Source organism: Typopeltis vanoorti, chromosome 3 (assembly GCF_054136105.1).
Source record: "Typopeltis vanoorti isolate ZY-2024b chromosome 3, IOZ_Tvanoo_1.0, whole genome shotgun sequence".
Classification (NCBI taxonomy): Eukaryota; Metazoa; Arthropoda; class Arachnida; order Uropygi; family Thelyphonidae; genus Typopeltis; species Typopeltis vanoorti.
Window position 1 is genome coordinate 140,799,944 of NC_143551.1, and position 22,369 is coordinate 140,822,312.

The window sequence follows — 22,369 nt, forward strand, 5'->3', positions numbered from 1 at the left end:
AACTGGTGAGATCTTTCTGAACAATAAATACAAAATGTTATATTCAGGAAATGACAATCAAGGAAAAGAAGGAGTAGCCATAATAATCAACACAAAATACGAGGCTAATCTTCTTGAATGGAAGGCAGTCACAAGTAGAGTGATGTGGGCAACTATCAGAATGGGGAATTGGACAATGAGACTTATTTGTGCCTATGGTCCCACAGAAGGTTCTACTAAGGTAGAAGTGGAGGAATTTTTTGATGCTTTAGAAAAAGCAACTGACACAATGAACAAGGAAAAGTTGGTCATTGTTGGGGATCTAAATAGCAGAGCAGGAAATGATTGTCAGACACACAAAAATATTTTGGGAAAATTTGGAGAAAAGAGCAAAGCCAATAATAATGGCAAATACCTGTTGGATTTCTGCTCAGGACATGGACTGGTTATTACAAACACCATGTTCCAACGTAAAAATGTGCACAAATTCACATGGAGAGAAGAGGCAAGGAATAAGAAAAGTCTCATTGACTATGTTATTGTTGATAGTGATGTTTTCTCCCTGGTGCAGGACCCCAGAGTGTATAGAGGATTTGAAATTGGAAGCGATCACTATTTAGTCTTGAGCAGGATAAAATTCAATTTCGTATTGAAAAGAATAACATGTAAGAAAGTTTTAAAGCAAATAAAAGTTGAACAGCTCTCAGATGTGAACTGTAGACTAAAATACACAAAGATTATTGAAAAAAAATGAAAGAGTTTGAGAACAGGAACCAAACTTTAGAGATTCAGTGGCAAGCCTTGAAGAAAACCTTGATTGATTCAGCCAGAGAGGCATGTGGTGAGGTCGCCTGCAAGGATAGAAAAATCAGTACTTGGCAAATAAGTCAGCTTTTGCTCTTAGAGAATACAGAGACAAATGTAAGAAAGCAAAACACTGTGTAAAACTAGTTAAACAAAAGTCATGGGAGGACTTTGGCAAGAACATAGAAAATAAATATCAAGAAGATGGGAAGATATTCTGGAGGTTGTTGAAGAAGCTTAGAAATGGAGGAAAGAGTGCTGTAAAAGGAGTTAGGATGATAAAGATGACATGAAAAACAGGAGAAAAAGATATCCTTGAAGTATGGAGTAATTACTTCGAAAAATTGCTAAATGAAACAAGCAGTGATAGCACAGTGGTAAAAAACACTCAACAGGCATACAGTCAGGAATACATATCCATACTTGAAGTAGAAAAAGCCATCAAAGGGTTGAAATGTGGAAAGGCAGCAGGAGTAGATGATATTCGACCAGAAATGCTGAAATATGGTGGTATAAAAATGTTACAGTGGCTGCACTGCATAGTTCAGAAAGCCTGGACAGATGGACGAATTCCCGATGATTGGAGTAGAGCTATCATAGTACCCATATATAAAAAGGGAAATAAAACTGATTCCCTACTGAGTGTTCATGGCAAGATCTATGCAAGCATACTTAAGAAATGGTTGAAAAGAATTGTGGAAGAAAAGCTTGGTGAAGAACAAGCTGGATTCAGGCCCGGCCAAATAGAGGCTGTCAGGATCAGATCTTCACTTTACGACAAATAGTTAAGAAAGCATGGGAATATAACAGAAATCTGTATTTAAGTTTTGTCGATCTGGAAAAGGCATATGACAAGGTGCCAAGAGAGAAGCTCTTCAATACGCTACAGTTATATGGCGTCAATAGGACATTATATCAAACAATACTTAGTCTGTATTTGAGTTGTAAGTCAGCAGTTAGAATTGAAGGAAGTACTGGAAGATGGTTTAATGTTAAATCTGGTGTGAGACAAGGATGTACATTATCCCCTCTGTTATTCATTATCTATATGGATCACATTATGAAGGAAAGTGGTATTAAACATGATATCAGAATTGGAGATGTTAATGTCAGCTCTTTGCTTTATGCAGACAATGTTATACTTCTAAATAAATCCGCTACCAGTTTGCAAGAGTCCCTGACTAAATTGAATAACTGTTGTAATAGATATGATATGAAGGTCAGCATTAAAAAGACAATGAAAGACAATGAAAATAGGTAGAATTGTTGAAAATGTCAATTGTGTTGTGAACGGGGAACCTGTGGAACAAGTAAAACATTTCAGCTACTTAGGTACGATTTTTACTGAAGATGGTAAATTAAACATGGAAATAGACAACAGATCAACAAAGCTGGTATGGTAGGAAGTCAGTTGAATAAATTCATATGGAATAAGAGAGAAATTAGTCAGAACACTAAATTAGCTGTATACAAGACAGTGTTCAAACCAATTTTAACTTATGGATTTGCGAGCTGGTGAGAAGTAAAACAGTTGACCAAAGACTAGAGACCGCAGATATGAGAGTCCTGAGAAAGATTAGAGGCGTGAACAGATGGCATCAATGGCAATATCATATTAAAAACAAGGATATTAGGAAAGAACTTGACATTGTCGGCATCCAGGAATGCATTAGCAGAGCTAATCTCAAGTAGTATGGTCACTTAAACAGAATGGGCGAGGAAAGATTAACAAAACAAGTGTTCTCTGCCAGGTTGGCAGGAAAACGACCCAGAGGAAGACCAAGATATAGGTGGATTGATACGGTACAATGTGCTTTAGACGATAGAAATATAAGATCTGATAATGATAATATAGGTGTCTTGACAAGTAATAGACTGATTTGGAGGAAAATTGTAGATAGGAAGTTAGTAATGATGTAAATTTTTCATGTAGTACTATCATATCCTGTACACCCCTTGAGGTACATGTCAAGAATTTGATGAAGACATCATTTGCATAAAGCAAAGAGCTAAATTTGATATCTCCAATTCTAATATCAGGTTTAATGCCACTTTCTTTCATAATGATCCATATAGATGAAGAATATGACTAAAGATATTGTGTATCCTTGTATCACACCTGATTTAATACCAAACCATATTCCTGCATTTTCTTCAATTCTAACTGCTGACTTACAAATTAAATATATATACTATGAACTGCATTATACAATGTTCCATTTATCCCATTATACAAGGCAATATACAGGCTCATTAGCAGTACAAAGCCCAAGCAAGAAGAATGACAGCATAGTGAGTTATAAAAGATCAGATTATGAGAGGAAATTATTATTATATAGCTTTCTCAATGAAGTCCAAAGACTCATCATGAGAGACCCACTAATCATTAATCACACAGTATCTATCATACCACTCCTTAAACTTGTTCACTGTTGTGCACTCATGACTATCTTCTGCAATCTGTTCCAGTAATTCACCACTAATTAGCCAAGCACACCAAACAGAAATCCCAGAATCTTTTGCTTATGCAAAGAAGAATGATCATGGAAAAATAACTTTAATGAGCACTGATGGTAGGGAGATGACAGAAACAGAACTATCTGATTGACTGTGTGATCTTGCAAACATGTATCATCCAAGTGGAGATAATCCAGAGATTGATGTGAAGGATTGATATGAGAGTAGAGATAAATGGGAATGGATGGAATAATAGCCCATTGGTTACAGAAAAAGAAGCAAGAAAAATTGCAGTACCCCTAAGCAGTCTGTTTAATTTAAGTCTCAGCGCTGACAGCATCCCAATGGAGCAGAAAGACAAACAGTCCCATTACATTAAGGAGGCTCCCAGACAGAGCTAACAAATTACATACCAATTGCTATCTCAGGTATAATGGTTAAGGTACTGAAAAGATGGCCAATGGCAGAATTCAGGACTGGGCAGATAGAAACATTACTATGGGAAACAGCATGGGCATTTGTGAAGGGGACTATCAATAACTTTATGTAACTCCCACCCAAAACATTACTCGCTTTGAACAGGCAATAGCCAAGTTGGATAAGTGAAATGGCTATAACCATGATACTGATAGACTTTGTGAAGGCATTTGTCAGAATACGGTATCACAAGAAACCTTATTGCATAACTTGGTGACAGATAAGAAAATAGCAATTGGAGAGACATTATAGAAATATGTGGTGAAGTATATGAATCAAAGAGAAGGCAGGTGACCAGTGATGTGCTAAAGGTAACTCTGTCTGTCTATAGAATCTCTTTAGAGGATGTCCTGGTTTTCTTTTCCCTAAGGGTTTGTAACTTAATACTTGGTTTGGTAATCTTTCTGTTTGTCAGTGTGAGGAAAAAAAAAAAAAAAAGGATAATAATAATTGACAGTTTAACAAGATAAAGTGTCAAGTTATACACTATGGGCTGAATTAATTGTAAATTTATGTATTATAGTGATGGAATTGTACTGCAGGAAACCGATGAAACTATGGATTTGGGGACGATTGGTAATTGCTTAAAGGACACTTCAATGCTAATAAACATGCAGGCTGAAAAGCAAGGATAAGGAGAGTACCGTATTTTCCGGTGTATAAGACATTCCTATGTATAAGACGCACCCAAAAAATTTAACACAATTTTCTGGAAAAAACCTAAACTTTAAAGTATGATTTTAAAAAAAATGGATAAAATAATAGGTAATTTTTAATGTGTACGAATCATTTTTGTTGAAATGGCAATGCCATTTTGCCGATTTTCTTGCACCCATTTCAAAACTTCAGTCTCTAGTTCTGGCCACTTCGCAATTTTTCCACATTCTGCGTGCTTTTCATTATGCAAATTGTAAAAAATCTCCTTCTGACCACGCCAAGTTCTAATCATTTTTTCTGTAGGCGGAGGTCCAAAATGTCTTTCAGCTTCCCTATTCCCGTGTTCTTCTGCATATTTTACAACCTGCTATTTGTAACTTGAAGTATATGAATGTCGCCTGTTTTTTTCCATCACTAAAATCTACGGGGAATATCAAACTGAACACAAAATATCTCAACACGTCAACTCAATACTGATAAACATTGGTAACTGATTACTCGGATAAGATATTATGAAACTTGAATAGGGACTCCCCGTTCTTAGCCAATGATGCGCTAGAAGTCACGTGAAGGTCGCGCATCAATTTGATTGCACCATTAACTGCCTACAAAGATCTTGGAACATAAAAGGGAGTGCGTATGACTTTGAAAAGAGGAAACAATCTTTACCTTCATTATATAAGACACACCCCATTTTTAAGATGAATTTTTAAGGTAAAAAAGTGCGTCTTATACACCGGAAAATACGGTACTCTCTCTCTCTCTCTCTTTAAAGACTTCTTTGATATGATCCCATTTGGACTAAGATGCACAAATTTGATTGTCTGAGTTTCTTGGGGATATGAAAAAGAGTGAAGAGGGTTCAGAAGCAAGTGACCAAAACAGTGACTAGTCTGTGAGGTGCTCCCTATCCAAATTACACATTCAATGGTACATAGGCTAGTCAATCTGTAGTACATAAGAAATAGTAGGCAGAATGTTTAGGAAAAAAAGAATCAATAAATAAATTCTATTATGCACCTTTAGTCCTCAAAGATAGTAGACAGAATTCTTCTAGCTCTAATGTTTTGGAAATCAGTAGGTAACTGGCCTCCACTCTTTATCATCACCAGTAGTTGATAATCATCCACCATACAATTGTCACCTATAACTACCAATGATTGAATACAGGTGGCAAATGTATGGCAGATGATTATTGCCAGATCATGTTCCTAACCCCAACTAGTATTATATTGTTTAAAACAGCTGAAGTTCTAGTCAATTTCTATGGGTGACATGGTTAAAAACTAAACTTTCCAGAAGTGGGAGCCCTACTTCCTCTTATGTGAGTACTGTAATATTTTTCATATAAAAAATAAAACTGTTTTGTTCAACACATACATACACACACACACACATGCATATGTGTGAGAGAGAGAGAGAGAGAATTCCAAAAAGAGATTTGGCATTAAAAACCATTTCAAATCACCATCGATTACTAGACAGACAGAGAAAAGGTGTAAATTTGTAACTACTCAGGGTAAACAGCATTTTAAGAAAAGCTTACTTTCTCTTTTTTCCCAAGCACCTTAAGAAGCTTTGCCAACTTCGGAATTAATTCCAGCTGTTTAGTTTTATCACTATAAAAACAATAGTAACAGTAATTAAACTTACTCGTTTATAAAGAACAAAAACAAATATGCATCAAATAAAAACAAATACAGTGAAATCACTATTTTGTAACATCAACTAATAGAATAAAAGGCATCAACATTTTGATGAATTTGTTATTGGGTTGAATTAGAAAAATCTTTTGTTAAAAACCAAAGATTTTTCTGTTTATTCATTTTTTTTCTATTAGTTTGAAAAAGTATGTCATTTTTAACTATTTTAATTTATTTGAACTTTCTAAGTGATCATTCTTGTGTTATGTTTCCCATATCCCCATGAAAAATTTAACCCATCTGCAGATCATAGACAGTCATCTCATATTGGACTTACCCATGGGGCAGGGCAGATAAATGAATTTGTCTAGCTTTCTGTTTGTATATCAGGTGGATATATAAACACACACACAAACAAATTATGGCATTTGCTTTCCATTGAAATCAAAGCTGTGTAGAGGAGGAAAAGAATCTGTTGCTTTCAGGATATTTACCTAAACTAATTATTAAGAGAAAATTTCTATGAGTTACATGTAAACCTACATCAAAGAGATATAAACCACTTGAATATGATTGGCATGTTTAAGCAAGGAAAGAAGAAACATGAACAGAAGTATTAATTAGAGACAAATAAATTACCAATTTACAGTCATGGTATCATGATGTGTGTTGTCAAATAAATTACTTGGAAGCAAAATTATTTAAAAAATAATTTGCTGGCCTGGTTGGCCGAGTGGTTAGCATATCCTCTCTCCAGCCAAAAGGCTGTGGGTTCGAATTCTGCTGTGGGCATGGATGTTTGTGATTGTGAAAAATACTAGTAGTGGTGGTGGGCGGTAGATGGCGTTGGTGGATTGAGTGGTGGAGAGTAGGTGCCTCCCCTGATGAGTCTTTGGACTCCCTGGAGGTGTCAGTAATAATAATAAATTCCATTACATTATACATTAATTTATAAGTTCTAAATTATTAATGTTTATGTATAACATTAAAATTCATCAAATACATGGGAAGCTGCCCTTCAAAATTTGAACAATATGGTGACATCTTGGATTTCTAGTTGGCCAATTTACCTCCACCAATCTCAAAAAAATTTTAGCAGATTTCCAAATTTTCAGCAAATCAGACCTCCAATGGTACATCACATTGGCATGGTCATTCTAGAAGAAACTGTTTAGTGTAAGGATCTTGGTGTATTGATACAGTAAGTTCAAGGTCATATAACAAAGACTGTAAATACAACCTAAATAATAGCAATGCTGAAACAAACAGGATAAATAGGTCATGTTACCTGTGTCATTTTTTTTTTATTTATTTAAAAGAGAACTTGATATGACCTGCACCTAAATTATCTAAAAAAAAAAACCCAGATCTGTGCATTACTATGTGCAGATTTGAGTAATGTAGATACACTGCAGAGGGTGCAAAGGATGGTGTTAAAGATGATATTAGGACAGAATGAGAATGTATGGACCACAGACACTAGCAAACAGAATAAATATAGGTGGTATGATGAAGACCATTTCTAGAGATCAAACAGCATATGAGCAGATGAAATTTTTTATTTCATAGAAGACAAGAGGACATTCTTGGATGCTGAGAATGAATGTGGTCAAGAAACAGATGAGGGTTGGATTTTTCTCTCAAAGAGCAACGTATGATTGGAATGGTTTACTTTTTGAGTAGTAATGAGTGCAAGTAGTGTGAATGAATTCAAGAATAAGCATGACAACTTGGGTGGGTAATGTGCAGTGGCGGCTCGTGGCTTGAAATCGTGGGGGCGTTGTAACTTTCGAAATATACATACACACTGTAAGTACAGTGTATACATGTTTGTATAAAATATCAAAATTATGGTAAAAATTTTAAAAAAATTAAACATGAAAAAATATTGTTTACTATCGATAAAATTATACAGTTGAGTATAATTCAAAATTATTTAAAACTAAAATCCATTATCATAACCCCAATACTGTTCTAAAATAAAAACTATAACAAATGTTATGTCTTTAATTGTAATGTCCAAATATTTAAAGAGATGGAGTAAACATGATAAGCACTACGAACACTCTACTACTGGCACAAACTGCATATAAACAACAGTGGAACTGCGAACCGGAAAGTGCCGCATTACGCTAATAGCTCGCATCTCATTATATGTGTATATGCTTGCGTGCGTAGCAATGTGACACTGTGGTAAACAGTGCTGCTAGAGTCCTTCACTCTCCTAAGTGCTACAAGATGGATTTTTATTATTTTTTATACAAAATAAGAGAATTGTATAGGATTGTTAATGATAAAATTAAATATTACAAGCAAATATAAATAAATTAATAAATATATTTATATATCAAGAAAAATTGGGGGTGTTGCAGTTCCCAGTGCCTATGCATGAGCTGCTCCTGGTAATGTATAGCCTCCAACAATGAATCACTGATTTCCTAGAGATCTCTGATAACAACAGGAGAAAAAATTACATATAACATAATTTCTAGACATATATGTGTGCATTTATAACTACCCAATAATAAACAACATATGTACATACTGGTATTTTAGTAAATGACTGAAGATGTTAGTCTGATGACTAACGACACTTGTCGGGTGTTGTTTTTAGTACAGTCATACCCCGACTTACGCGAATCCGGAGTTACGTGGTTTCTTATATGTACGTATTCCCGTCCCGCTTCACGCCTCATCACTAGTCGTATCTTTCAGACGCCGGCGCCAGTGTCGCACACGTTGTGAACAAGCACTGACGTGTTTCGCACGGTCTCCATTCACACACGATTTTTATAATCTACAAACCTTATGATTGTTTAATGCTATGTTCTTGATAAAAATTTTATCACATAAAAAATAATAATGTCATACAAAAGAAGCAAGTCCGATTCTTCTACAGCTAGCAAGAAAAGAAAAACATTGACTTTGGAAACAAAACTCAACATTATTAAGGATTTTGAAGGCGGAATGAAAATTTGTGAGCTAGCAAAGAAGTTCGATCTACAGGAATCCACAGTAAGAACAATCATAAAAGAAAAGTTTACAGATTTTGGAGGACATAGATTCTAACGAGGAATGAACTGTAGCCACAAGGCAAAAGGCAAGGCATAAAAAAAATCATTAGCTTGCTATGAAGAAATTTTGTGTGACAAGAAAAAGACATTATGCCATCAGACGAATCAATTAGATTTTATGAAACCATCGACATCGAAATAACTCTTTTTTTTATGTACAAAAAACTACAATTATGATTACATTTCTTAAAAAATATAGGTGTTTTTGTAAACCTTTGGTCCCAATTGTATGTTTGTATATATAAATTACATGCAAAATTATACTCCGAGTTATGCGAATTTGACTTACACGCGTTTTGTTGGTCCCACCTACCACGTAACTTCGGAGATTTACTGTACTTGTTTAGTTTTAAAAACAGTTTTCTTTAATAAACATGTGGTCAGTTAGAAAACTGGAATAATTATATTGAATACACTCCGCTGATAAGATCCTATCAGCCTAATACACTATGCTGATAGGATTAAACATGGTATCAGACCTTTAATTAGGTTTCCATGAAGCCCAATGTACTTAAATGACAGGCCATTGGGCCTATCACATAAGAGAGAGATGAGAAAGGGATCAATATTTTACAAACCCACAACATATGGTTTGATTTTCTTTTATGCACACAAAATTATTTATATAATCTCATTACATTAGACATTATTTTAGAAATCATAAATTATTTGTATTTAAATATAACATGTTCTACTAAGAATTGTTCTTTTAGATAATTCTTAAGCAAACTCGTATAAAAATTATCTTCCAGAGAATCCATCTTTTAACCAAAAGATCATCAAGAAATTTTATAATAATGGAATGAGTATGGTCCTTACTACTCACTGTGTGTTTTCCACCTGCATTCACACTGAAGTTTCTAAATTACTGACATTTTTTATATTTGGAAATCTGGATATTGTAGTTCCTGAGAAACCTTAGGAATTGCTAAAAATTTAATTGATTCATATTTCCAGTTTCTTTTTCAATAAGAATTTTTGTATTTATTCTGATCATAAAAAACTATAATAATAAACTCTACATTTCAGCGTATAGGAAAAAAGTAAATTTTGAATAGTATTAGATATTAAAAATTAAGACTCAAAATCTTATTACTGAAAAAAAAAAATATTACAGCATACACATAAGTAACACTATACTTAGAGCCTCTGTAGCTCAGTCGGTATAGACGAAGCCCTTTGGTCAGAAAGACCTGGGTTCAATTCCCGTCCATGACATGAGGAACCTTTATCTGGTCTCTTTCTACTAAAGGTGAGTTACTCAGTCTCATATAAAGTTAGAGTTTTCCCAGAAACTCGAGTTTTTTTGTCCCTCAAAACAGATAAACCAGCCAGTGGAACACATGCAATTTACAGACAAGAAGACTTGGAGGCAGGGTAACCACCTTATCCTCGTATTACGGTTAGGAAATCCAAAGATACTTGGAAGGATATGGGCGCATGTGCCTGTTAAAGCCACTGATGGATGGATGGAACACTATACTTATATTTTGAGATTAATATTATAGAAATTTTAAGTACATACTAATACTGGAAAGAAAAGAAATAAATTAATACCAATTGAATATTTAGCCTTACATGCTGGTATGAACGAATTTTAAGGTTTAATGGAATAAACACAGCACATATAAATAATTAAACAGCACGTTTAATCACTCATTCTGGATCCAGGTGAACTCATATAAATAAGGCCAGATGTTACATAAGATGCTTTGGTCAGTTCTCCACATTTCTTAAAAGGCAGTTTATAAAATCAGAAACCAGTTAGCAGTAATTTTGATTATACTTCTAATTCTACAAGCTTAAAAATGGTTAAGTCCGCGCGGTTAGCCTAGTGGCATATGCGCTTCGCAACCATATGCCTGGGGAAGGAGTGTCCTAGGTTCAATTCCCGTCGGTGACGTGAGGAGCTGAAGGATCTTCCTCAGCCATAGCCAAGTTAGCCAGTCTTGGGCGTGGACAGCAGGGTTTTTTCCCCAGTTTATTCTGGGGTTTTTCATCCCACAATGCAGGCAAACTGGCCTTGAGAACTCAACACTACAGGCCATAGGATACACCGGGGCATAAGGCTGACCACCTTATCCTGTAAACAGAGAGAGGTCCGATGATCAATGGACCCTCAACACCGCAAGGTAAAAAGAGGGTATAAGGAAGAAGATGTATGTAAAAATGGTTAAATACATTTTATACAAAGGTAGCGCACATAAGAAGCATAAGATCTCCCAGGAATATCAATTGCAATTTTTATTGATTGTTTTATATCAAACATAAAATAAAAATCAAAGGAGTGTTAGTTTATTGTTTTTTTTATTTTTTGAATCAAAAAATAAATATCAAAGATATTTTAAAATCAAATTTTGATTTTATTATGAGAATGAAAGTGTTTTGCATACTGATTAGTATGTTGATTCAAATTTTCAAATTAAAGAAAAAAGAAGTAATTTCTCACTCTTTCAGGAGATCAATAAGTTTCTCATATACTTCAACATGCTCTTCTTTCTTGTCTTCTGTACAGCACTTCTCGTAAAAGTTACTAAGACCCTGTATTAAAAAAATAATAGTTCAATCATTATTAAATTAAGGTTGTTTTTTTTATCACTTATATAAAACTTTATACCTGAAATCAATAGATTTCATAAATGATTCCTTTCTTTTCTTTTTTTTTATTTAATTTAGTGCACTTGTCATTGTAAATTCCAAAGCATACAAAATCATGCACTCACAGGAGACAGAAATAATGGAGAAGAAAATAATACTAATAGCATTATTTTCTTTACCATTATTTAGGTTTCTTATAAGTCATGATTATAAGTGCATTAGTATTATTTCCAGGTCCAAACCCACAAGACTCATCACAGGAGAGAACGTTTCCTACGGACCACAATGCATATCACACCTTGACCTGACATTCAGGACTGGACATTTGCCACTCACTTTGGCAATGCATTCCACTTGCTATGCAAAATATCTCATTTTCTTTTACTTCATTACTAACATAACCCTTATACAGTTTCCAAGGATGACCTAGCCTTCTCTCATCACCTATTTTCCTGCATCTATGTGATCCTCCTCTCATCAACTTATGTCTGAATCATATCACCTTTCAGTTCACTGCAGCAGCACTCATGATATTACATATAGAAAAGATATCATGCAGAAACTGAACATCTATAAAAAAAAATTGAGAGGAGTGAATCTGTTAGAAAGGAGTCATCTATTAAGCTGTTTTAGATAGCATCAAACATTTTTTGGATGGTTTTTGATACACCACACCATAGGTAAACGCAGCATTCTAGGGATGGATGGATTGGTGATTTATAGTGTTAGAAGTTGTACAGGCGAGAAGTATCATTTTCAATGGAAGAGGACACCAAGGTTTTTGGAGGCTAAAGAAACTACAGATATAATATGATCATGCCAGGAAAGGGTGGAGATGTTAATCCAAAAAGAGCAATCTGAATATTATCAAGAGTAAGTAAAGTGAGGATCTTTCTTAAAAGAAATAAGACAGAAATGCATTTTGTTAGCACTAAAAATTGAGATTTTATTATTATTCTCTATGACCTCAAGGGAGATTATATATCACCTAAACCAGCTGCCATATCGTCTCTTAAACTAATTCACACTAGATGCACTTACCACTTCAAGAGGCAAACTGTTTCATTCACTGCTCTGTAAGAGAAAAATTACCCCTTTGCTAACTTTCTTACTTCTTTCTTTCTTAACCATGAACAAACCTAACTTCCATGGATGCCCCAGTGTTGTCTCCCCAACTTCCATATAACAAAAAATTTAATTAGATGATATCCTATAACACCCATTAAAAAGTTCATATTCCTGTATCATATCACTCCTGTTAACCAGTCTGTAATCCATATATACCTCAATCTGTCCTCATGATCTACATTCCATAATCCTAATATAATCTTTGTAACATTTCTTTACACCCTTTCCACAGCTCCTTTATCCCCTCCAAACACAGAAGACCAAATCTGCAGTCAGTAGTCCAGGTGCATTCATATCAAGACATTTTGCCTCTTTACAAGGCAAAATGACTTCCTTATCCTTACATAGGATAGGGTTTGTTTCAATATCGCAATTATCCTATGAGTAGTATTTGTAATTTTTGCTATGTGACTTTTTGAACATTAAATTCCTATCCACCATAAATGCCAAGATCCCTAGCCTCACCAGTTTCTTGCAGCATAACCGAGCTAATATGCCTTCGAAAATCTTATGCCAAAGTGCAAACTTGTCACTTACTAACATTGAACTGACAGTCATTATCATTTACCCAAATTTCCAACCTATTCAAGTCATTCTGTAAGTGCTGGATATCTGTAGCATTGCTACTGGACATACATATCCTTGCATCATCAGCAAACAATTGAATCTCCTGTTGGATCCTTCCTAATATTCACACCCACTGTATACTGCTTTTTGATACCTGTCAACCATCCAAGTCAAGAGTTTACATTCCAAATCCATAGTCTCCAGTTTATGCAACAACCTTTCATGTGGTATCCTATCAAATATCCTTAGCAAAATACAACTGCATAATAGTATATCCATTCCATTTATCCAACTCAGTCATAACGTTGTTATAAAACATGAGCAAATTGCTATAACATGACCTATGTTTTATTTAAAATTTAAAACATTTTAAAAAATTAAAATTTTAAAAAATAATGACCTCCTTTTAGTAAACCCATGCTGTTCATTCCTTACAAAGAATAGCTTGTCTGTCAACCCATTTCTGTATGTGAATTCTTACTACTACTCTGAAATCTTCACCACCACTCCAGAGATACTGATAGGCTGGTAGTTACTTGGTGATACTGATAGTAGATACTGATCGAGTGGTGATGCAAAGACATTGGCTTTTGCATCACCCTTTCAACAGAACTATTATACATTCTTTCCATTTCCGTGGTATCTTTCCTGAGCTGCTATCATAGCCATCATTAACTTGGTACTGTCATGTATCGGTAACAACCCAACAATTTTTACTCTCTCACTTTTCTTCCTCACTTCTCCCAACAGACCTTTCACATCATCTCTCATACTATATTTGTCACTACTTAGATCACTAATTCCAACAAGAACCATCTCATTTCTTTTGTTTTTCTATTACATTTGTTATAACTTTAATTTTTGCCTAGGTTGCAAACATTTTCCAAGTTTTTAAATGTGTCACGACTTTTTCAAATTCTTTGGTCAATTTTCAATAATTTCACACAATCAGGATATTTCCAATGTCAGATTATCCCCAGTAATATTATAAACATCACTGTTGCAATGTTTCTGTTCAGCAGGACAAAGGTTACTATGTAAACTTGTGCTTTAAATACTGTCTTGTTGTGGCAAGTTTTTGGAACCATTTTTAAGACTATTATAGAAACAATCTTGGATCTAAGAAAATACTCAATAAATCAAAAAAATCCCCGATTTTACAGGAGCTTCATAACATTCATTATTGCCCTTGGAAATGCCAAGGGCAATAATGAATGGCTCCAAATCTTTTCATAGCTTATGCCCAAAGATCACAATTGTTGATGTTATCTACTGTGAAGTAAGAGTAGTATAATTCATTCATATTATGCTACTCTTACTTCAATGTAGATATCATTACTAATAGATAAATCACTAATTTGGTGAGCCTTCAGGTAGTAAAGAAGTTGCCTTTTGAAGATCTCCATTGTTTTTGAGAGGAACAGTAGAATGGCAACTTAATAGTTTACCGACTTTTATTTCCTTTTTTATTTTTTCCCCTCGACAGAGTGAATATAGGACTGATTCCATGCTCTTAAATTAGGTAGATGCCAGATAAGCATGACAGCATATACAAGCAATATAGGATAGGTACTAATTCTGGGTGTATATTTTGAGTGCAAATGTGGGAGGGAGGGGGGGGGGGGATACCATCTGGACAAGAGAATTATTGGCATATAAACTACTGATGATTTTTCTGTCTTTCTGGCAAAAGATAAGAGGAGACTTGAAGTAAGTTGTTCTCAATACAGCGGGAATCACTTTACCATCATTATCTATCTATCTATACAAGAGTTAGAGAAGAAGATTGATACCAGAAAGTCGACTTTTGTTACATGAATGTAATACTGAATAATAATAGTATTTCTGGTTACTCTGATATTTCTAAATAATGGAATTTTTAAATTGCAACAAAATGTAAAAAGAAACATTTTGATTGTAATAAAATAGTGCCAAACACCTAAGTAAACTGCCCCCACTCCTTTTTCTTTTGTATGAAATGCTATTAGACATTATGAAACAAGCAGTGACAGAACATAAGCAAAATATATTCAAGAGGAATGTATATTCAGTACTTGAGGTAGAAAAAAATTATCAAAAGACTGAAATAAGAAAAGACAGGAGGAGGAGATGATGTTAGACCAGAAATGCTCAAACATGGAGATAAAAGATGATTGGAGCAGAGATCTCATAATTCTCATACATTAATAAAAAATAAAAGTAAAAAAAAGGAAAAGGAAAATAAAACAATGTGAAAATTACAGATGAATTTCTCTATTAAATATTCTAGGTAATGATTTAAATAAGTATATCTCAGAAGAGGCTGCAAAGAATTGTGGAAGAGAAGAACAAGCTGGGTTCAGGCCAAATAGAGATTGTCAGGATAAGATTTTCACTTTATGGCAAGCAGTTGAGAAATCCTAAGGATCTCTACTGAAGTTTTGTAGATCTCGAAAAGTTATTCAGAATTCTACAATTATACATGGCAAATGGAACAAAATGTATATTTAAGCTGTAAGTCAGCCATTAGAACTGAAGGTGTAAGACAAGGGTGCACATTATCTCCACTCTTCTTCATCATCTTATTTATATCATAGTGCAAAAGAAAGTGGCATGAACTAGAACATTAGAATCAGAGATGTGAAACTTAGCTTTATACTTTATGTAAATAATGATGTACTCCCAAACAAATCCAATATGAGTATACAAGGTTATTTAACTAAATAACCTTGTATACTCATAAAACTCATAGAGAAATTATAAAACAAGTAAAATATTTCAACATTTAGATACGATTTTTTGTGAAGAGCAAATTAAATATGGAAACAGAACAACAGATTAAGCAAGGCTTATATGATAAAGAGTCAAATGAATAAATTTATATGGAATAAGAAAGTGCAAGATAGCTGTACACAAGTCAGTGTTCAAAGCAATTCTAACTTATGGATCTGAGAGGTGGGTTAAAAGTAAAAGATGATCAAAGATTAGAGATCATAGATATGAATGCTCTGAGTGAACTTTCGTATCTGTGGATATGATAGTGAACAGATAGCATTAATGACAGAATCATATTAAAAATAAAGATATTAGTAAGGAACTTGATAACATTGTGAACATTCCAGAATGTGTAAGCCATGTTAATCTAAGGTAGTATGGTCAAAATAGAATGGAAGAGGAAAGCTTGCAAAACAAGTGTTTGATGTAGATCATATGGAAAAACAGACCTAGAGAAAGACCAAGCACATTCTTGTAGCACATCAGTGATATCCCATAGATTCACATAAAGGTTTTGTAATATTATTATGAACACACCTTTGCAAATAATGAAAGAGCTCTCATTACCTTTGGCTGACTAAGCTAATTTCTTCTCATAATCTGATTTTGTTTTCCTTAGCTTAACAGGCACTTTCTTGGCTTGCATTTTGTACTGTTTATGAACTTGCTGATCATATTTCTCTTTAAATTTTCTCCATAATCTTTTTTGTGGCTCCTGCTTAATGATGCTACTCATCAATTTAATTCCCACTTGATTTATCCTTCCAACTAAAGATATGTAGTCTGCTACTACTTCAAACACTCATTTATCATTTCCAATGCACAACGACATCTTTCCCTTGCAGCTTCTTATGCGATGACACTGCTTCATGCAGTCTCCTGAGTTTATCATAATTGTCAGTTCTGTAATGCCACAATTCTTAACTGAAAAGTCCACATGTTTAGCCACCTCTCCAGGTCAAGGCTGCATAAGCACTTTTGCCAAATGGCAGAATGTGGCCACCTTAGCTACAGACAAACTTGTTTATGCAATTACTAGATCTAGAACTCTCAAATTCCTGTTATCTGCCATTACATTTTGCTTCATGTTTAACTATTCAGATAATTGTGATAAAGAGAGAAGAAAAATCAAGATTTTACCAGCCACCTTAAAATTATTATTATTATTATTATTATTATTATTATTATTATTATTAAAACAAGACCTCATGGAGTCAAAGACTCATCTAGGAGGTCCTTTTATCTCACACACATCTCATCATACCGGGTCTTAAACACATTCAAACTCCTTGCAGACACCACACTCTCAGGCAAGGCATTCCAATCATTCACAACTCTGCACAAAAAAAAACTGCCTCTCACTCCCCTACTCACACCCTCTTTATACAGTTTCCAGGTATGACCTCTGGTTCTCCCCTGATTTCCCACTATTCTATGTAGAACTTCTCCACCATTGATCCTATAACAACCCCTCACCAACTTGTAGGTCTCTATCATATCTCCCCTCTTCCTTCTCTCCACTAGACTCTGCAAATTACATCTTTTCAATCTTTCCTCATACTCAACATTCCAGAGGTCAGAAACTACCTTAGTCAGTCGCCTTTGCACCCTTTCCAACATCTCTTCATCCTTCTGAAAACCAGGCGACCAAATCTGGGCACAATAGTCCATGTGTGGCCTAATCAAAGCCTTATACAATGGAACAAGAATCTCCCTACTTCTACACGTCAGTGTCTTCCTCATCATTCCCAGAAGTCTTTGTGTTGTCTTCACAATTTTGGCGATGTGTCCCCTAAATTTTAGATCCTTATCCACTATCACTCCCAGATCTCTTATTTCCTCTACTTCCAACAATATATTCTCACCAAGCATAAATTCTGCATCCCATCTTTGTTTTCCAAATTTTAAAACCTTACATTTTGCAACATTGAACTCGCATCCCCATTTGCTTGCCCAATCACTCAATTTATTCAAGTCTTCTTGCAAGGCCACAACATCTTCACTACTCTTTATGGTTCGTCCCAACTTTGCATCATCTGCAAACAACTGAATATCTCCATCCAAATCTTCGCCAATATCATTAATATACAAGTTAAATAGTAATGGCCCTAAAACAGATCCCTGAGGCACTCCACTAGTGACTTTCCTTTTCCTGGATATTGCACCCCCATACACAACTTGTTGATACCTATCAGAAAGCCAGTCTCCAATCCAATGCACTAATCTAATATCCAACCCCATCTGCTCTAGTTTGACTGTCAACTTATCATGAGGTACTCTATCAAAAGCTTTTGCAAAATCCAAGTATATTACTGTGTATCCTTCTCCTCTGTCCAAGGAAGCAGTCACTTTATTGTAATAAGTAAGTAGATTACTAAAACACGACCTCCCTTTAGCAAATCCACGCTGTCCATCAAAGATTATACCATTGTTGTCAACCCAACTCTGGATCCTAGTTCTCACAAGCTTCTCCAACAACTTAACCACAACACCTGACACACAGATAGGCCTATAGTTTGATGCTTGAGTTCGATCACCTCCTTTATGAAGTGGCACAATCTTGCCCTCCTTCCACTCTTTAGGGACTTGACCAAGTGCAAGACTCGTATTAAAAAAATATGTCAAGGCAGGTGTCAACACTCTGGCACATTCCTTCAGAATACGCGGTGATATATTATCAAGTCCCACAGCCTTATTTACATCTAGTTTACTCAACTCCCCAAACACCTCTTGCTCACTTACAGTCAGTCTCTCCTCCCCATCATCAACTGCTCTTAATCTCTCCATGAAGTCACATTCACAAGATTGAAAGATCTTTATGAACTGCTCATTAAGTATCTCCACCACACATTCTGCAACAGCTGTCTTTATACCATTTCCTCCAATCAATGTCATCCTTCCATAATCATTCTTTCTTTTGCTGGCTACATATCGAAAGAACTCCCTAGGATTCTTTTTAGCTTCATTAGCTAACTGCTGTTCATACCTCTCTTTAGCTACTCTCACCAACCAAGTCACTCTCCTTGCCTGGTCTTTGTAGAACTCATGAAATTGGTTACTTCCACTTCTCTTATGCTGCCTCCACAATGCCCTTTTTCTCTGTATCGCATGCTTAATCTCTTTATTCATCCATCTCACACCTAACTTATTTAACCTTCTCACCCGTGGTATACATTTAGACATTGCATCCACTAAATATTTTGAAAGTTTATTTTTTCACTTGGTTAGAGTATAATAAAATTAGTTTAATCCTTTATCCAAGTGTGAGCAAACAAAGTTTGCGCCTGAAGTATCTTCAGGACTAGGGTAAAGTGATACAACACCAGGGCAACTCGTTGCAAAGGTGGAGAAAGCTACCAACACTCCTAACTCAGTATCTCCTATAATGCAAAACACATCTCCTTGCGGATATGTCTAATGTTATGCATTAAAGGAAGGGCCACTACCCAGACTAGTTTCGACCTTTATTGAGGTCTCTTCAGTGGGAGCCAAGGCCTGTTATTTCCACTAGGGCTTGGCTCCCACTGAAGAGACCTCAATAAAGGTCGAAACTAGTCTGGGTAGTGGCCCTTCCTTTAATGCATAACATTAGACATATCCGCAAGGAGATGTGTTTTGCATTATAGGAGATACTGAGTTAGGAGTGTTGGTAGCTTTCTCCACCTTTGCAACGAGTTGCCCTGGTGTTGTATCACTTTACCCTAGTCCTGAAGATACTTCAGGCGCAAACTTTGTTTGCTCACACTTGGATAAAGGATTAAACTAATTTTATTATACTCTAACCAAGTGAAAAAATAAACTTTCAACATCTTTCTCCAAATCCAGAGTAATTTATTAAAAAAAGGGTGGCACACCATTTGGCAACTCCTATAGGTAGAGATGACCTGCTAATGCTTCTGCCTGGTATTTCCACTAGGGCCTGGCTCCCACTGAAGAGACCTCAATAAAGGTCGAAACTAGTCTGGGTAGTGGCCCTTCCTTTAATGCATAACATTAGACATATCCGCAAGGAGATGTGTTTTGCATTATAGGAGATACTGAGTTAGGAGTGTTGGTAGCTTTCTCCACCTTTGCAACGAGTTGCCCTGGTGTTGTATCACTTTACCCTAGTCCTGAAGATACTTCAGGCGCAAACTTTGTTTGCTCACACTTGGATAAAGGATTAAACTAATTTTATTATACATCCACTAAATATTTTTTGAAAATCCCCCAAGCTGCATTGATCTCTTTTCCAGCTAACTCCTCATTCCATGCTACACCTGCAAGCTGTCTCCTGAGCTCTTCATAATCACCCCCCTTGTAGTTCCACATATTGATACACAGCGTGAGAAAGGTGGATGCTCCAAGAGGAGGTGAGAGAATGTGTAGGCAGGAAAGTAATGGGATGATCAGGGATCAAAAGGAAACAGATGGAATTGCAAAGGGTTCTAAAATGAAGAAGCAGAAAGGGAAATGGCCCCAGTCCAGCATGGAGAGATCACATCAAGTGAGTGGTATCAGTGGAACTAGCTGTAGATCCAGAAATGAGTTGTTGTGTTTGTATACCAATGCTAGAAGTATAAGAAACAAGGCGGATGAAATGGTTGCACTAATTGCGTCTGTGCACCCAGAGATTGTCGGAATAAGTGAGACATGGTTAGATGAGGATGACATCCTGACAGGAATAGAGATGGAAAGGTATGATGTGTTTCGTGAGGATAGAAATAAATAAAGAAAATACATATTAAATGTTTACATCAAGAATAAAATGAAATATGAACAACACATTAAATTATTATTTATTTGCAGAATTTTCATCTAGGTTTCATAGCTATTATCAATAACAATAATAATCTAAATGTTTACATAGTTTTGTTCTTGGTGGACCACTGATAGCAATCTGTACCACCGCACGACACAAACTAATTTAGGCAAACAAAGTTGAATTTCAATATATATATTCTGCTTAACCAATAAATGACTGAATGACTTACCTGCCATGCTAAAATTTGATCTGGAGATATTTCTATAGCTCTTCTATAAGCAGCTACAGCTTGTTCAGGCTGATCCAGTTCCTGTGCTGATACACCCACAAATACATATGCATTGTAATTTTTTTTGTCTATTTTAAGGATAGCCTAAAAAAAAAAAAAAAAGAAAGAAAGAAGAATTGCAGGACCTGTGCATATTTCTACTATTTGGTTTCTAAGGTGTTATTAACAAGTCCAAACCAGTTACCAAATCCAAATACATATTATCATCATAAACCCTATGAAATCACAAATCATTTTAGGAAAGCTTATACTAGTCATTATTATGCCTGTCATACTTTCTCTTAAACTTATTCAAAGTAATTACTCTTTGGCTATGCATTTTACTTATCCACCATCCTCTATACAAAGAATCTATTCATTCTTTGTATAGAGGATTCAGCTTCCTTCTCTGTCACTTACCACTCTAAGTCAATCATCCCCCTCCCACCCTCTCCATCTTCTGAAATCCAGATGATTAAATCTATGAAGTGGACCAGTACAGAATGATCCAGTATTTATATAACGGCCGACCTGGTTAGCATACCCACTCTCCATCCAAAAGGCTGCGGTTTCGAATCCTGCTATAGGCCTGGATGTTTGTGATTGTCTGAGAAAATATTAGTGGTGGTGGTGGTGGGTGGTAGATGGCGTTGGTGTAGATAATGGAAGTTGCAGTTTGTTGTAGTTGCCAGAGAGTTGTAGAGTAGGTGCCCTCCCTCGATGAGTCTTTGAACTTCCAGGAGGTGTCAAATAGTAATAGTAACAACCATGGCATCTCTCATTTTCTCTCACTCTCTTCTTTTTAACTCATCTTTTATTTATTTTAAATATGAAATCCAATGGCCAGTTAGATCTGATCAGGATAACTTTAAAAAAGCAGATTGTCAGTTGCACATTCACGGAACAGTCGGAAGAGTAAAAATCCAACGCTGAAAAAATAACAATAAAAAATAAAATAATAAAAAAAAAACTCTCCTTCATCTGAGACCAACCAACTCAAATAAAAACAATTATCAAATGTTCCCCTCATTGTTGATTGAATTCATGCCCAGGTCTTTCCAACCAATGAGCATGTATCATTCTTCCGATTAAGATGGAGGGGATAAGGTGGCAGCAATATGAAACTTCATAGGGTTTAAAAGGAGGCTATTTATAGTTTATAACAAAGTGACAACATAGATGAATAAAGAAAATGATTATATATAATGCTAAAGCTTGC

General features: G+C 35.3%; 1 protein-coding gene across 1 annotated transcript in view; it reads right to left on the minus strand.

The window, feature by feature from the left end:
* Positions 1 to 22,369, minus strand: part of LOC150108611 (tetratricopeptide repeat protein 37) — a 485,241-nt gene that overhangs the window by 460,790 nt on the left and 2,082 nt on the right. The window contains exons 2-4 of the mRNA XM_090416072.1: positions 21,112 to 21,255; positions 11,541 to 11,632; positions 5,921 to 5,993 (exon numbers count right to left, since the gene is read on the minus strand). Of these exons, the coding sequence (XP_090272198.1) occupies positions 5,921 to 5,993; positions 11,541 to 11,632; positions 21,112 to 21,255 (309 nt within the window). The remainder of the gene's footprint in view (positions 1 to 5,920; positions 5,994 to 11,540; positions 11,633 to 21,111; positions 21,256 to 22,369) is intronic.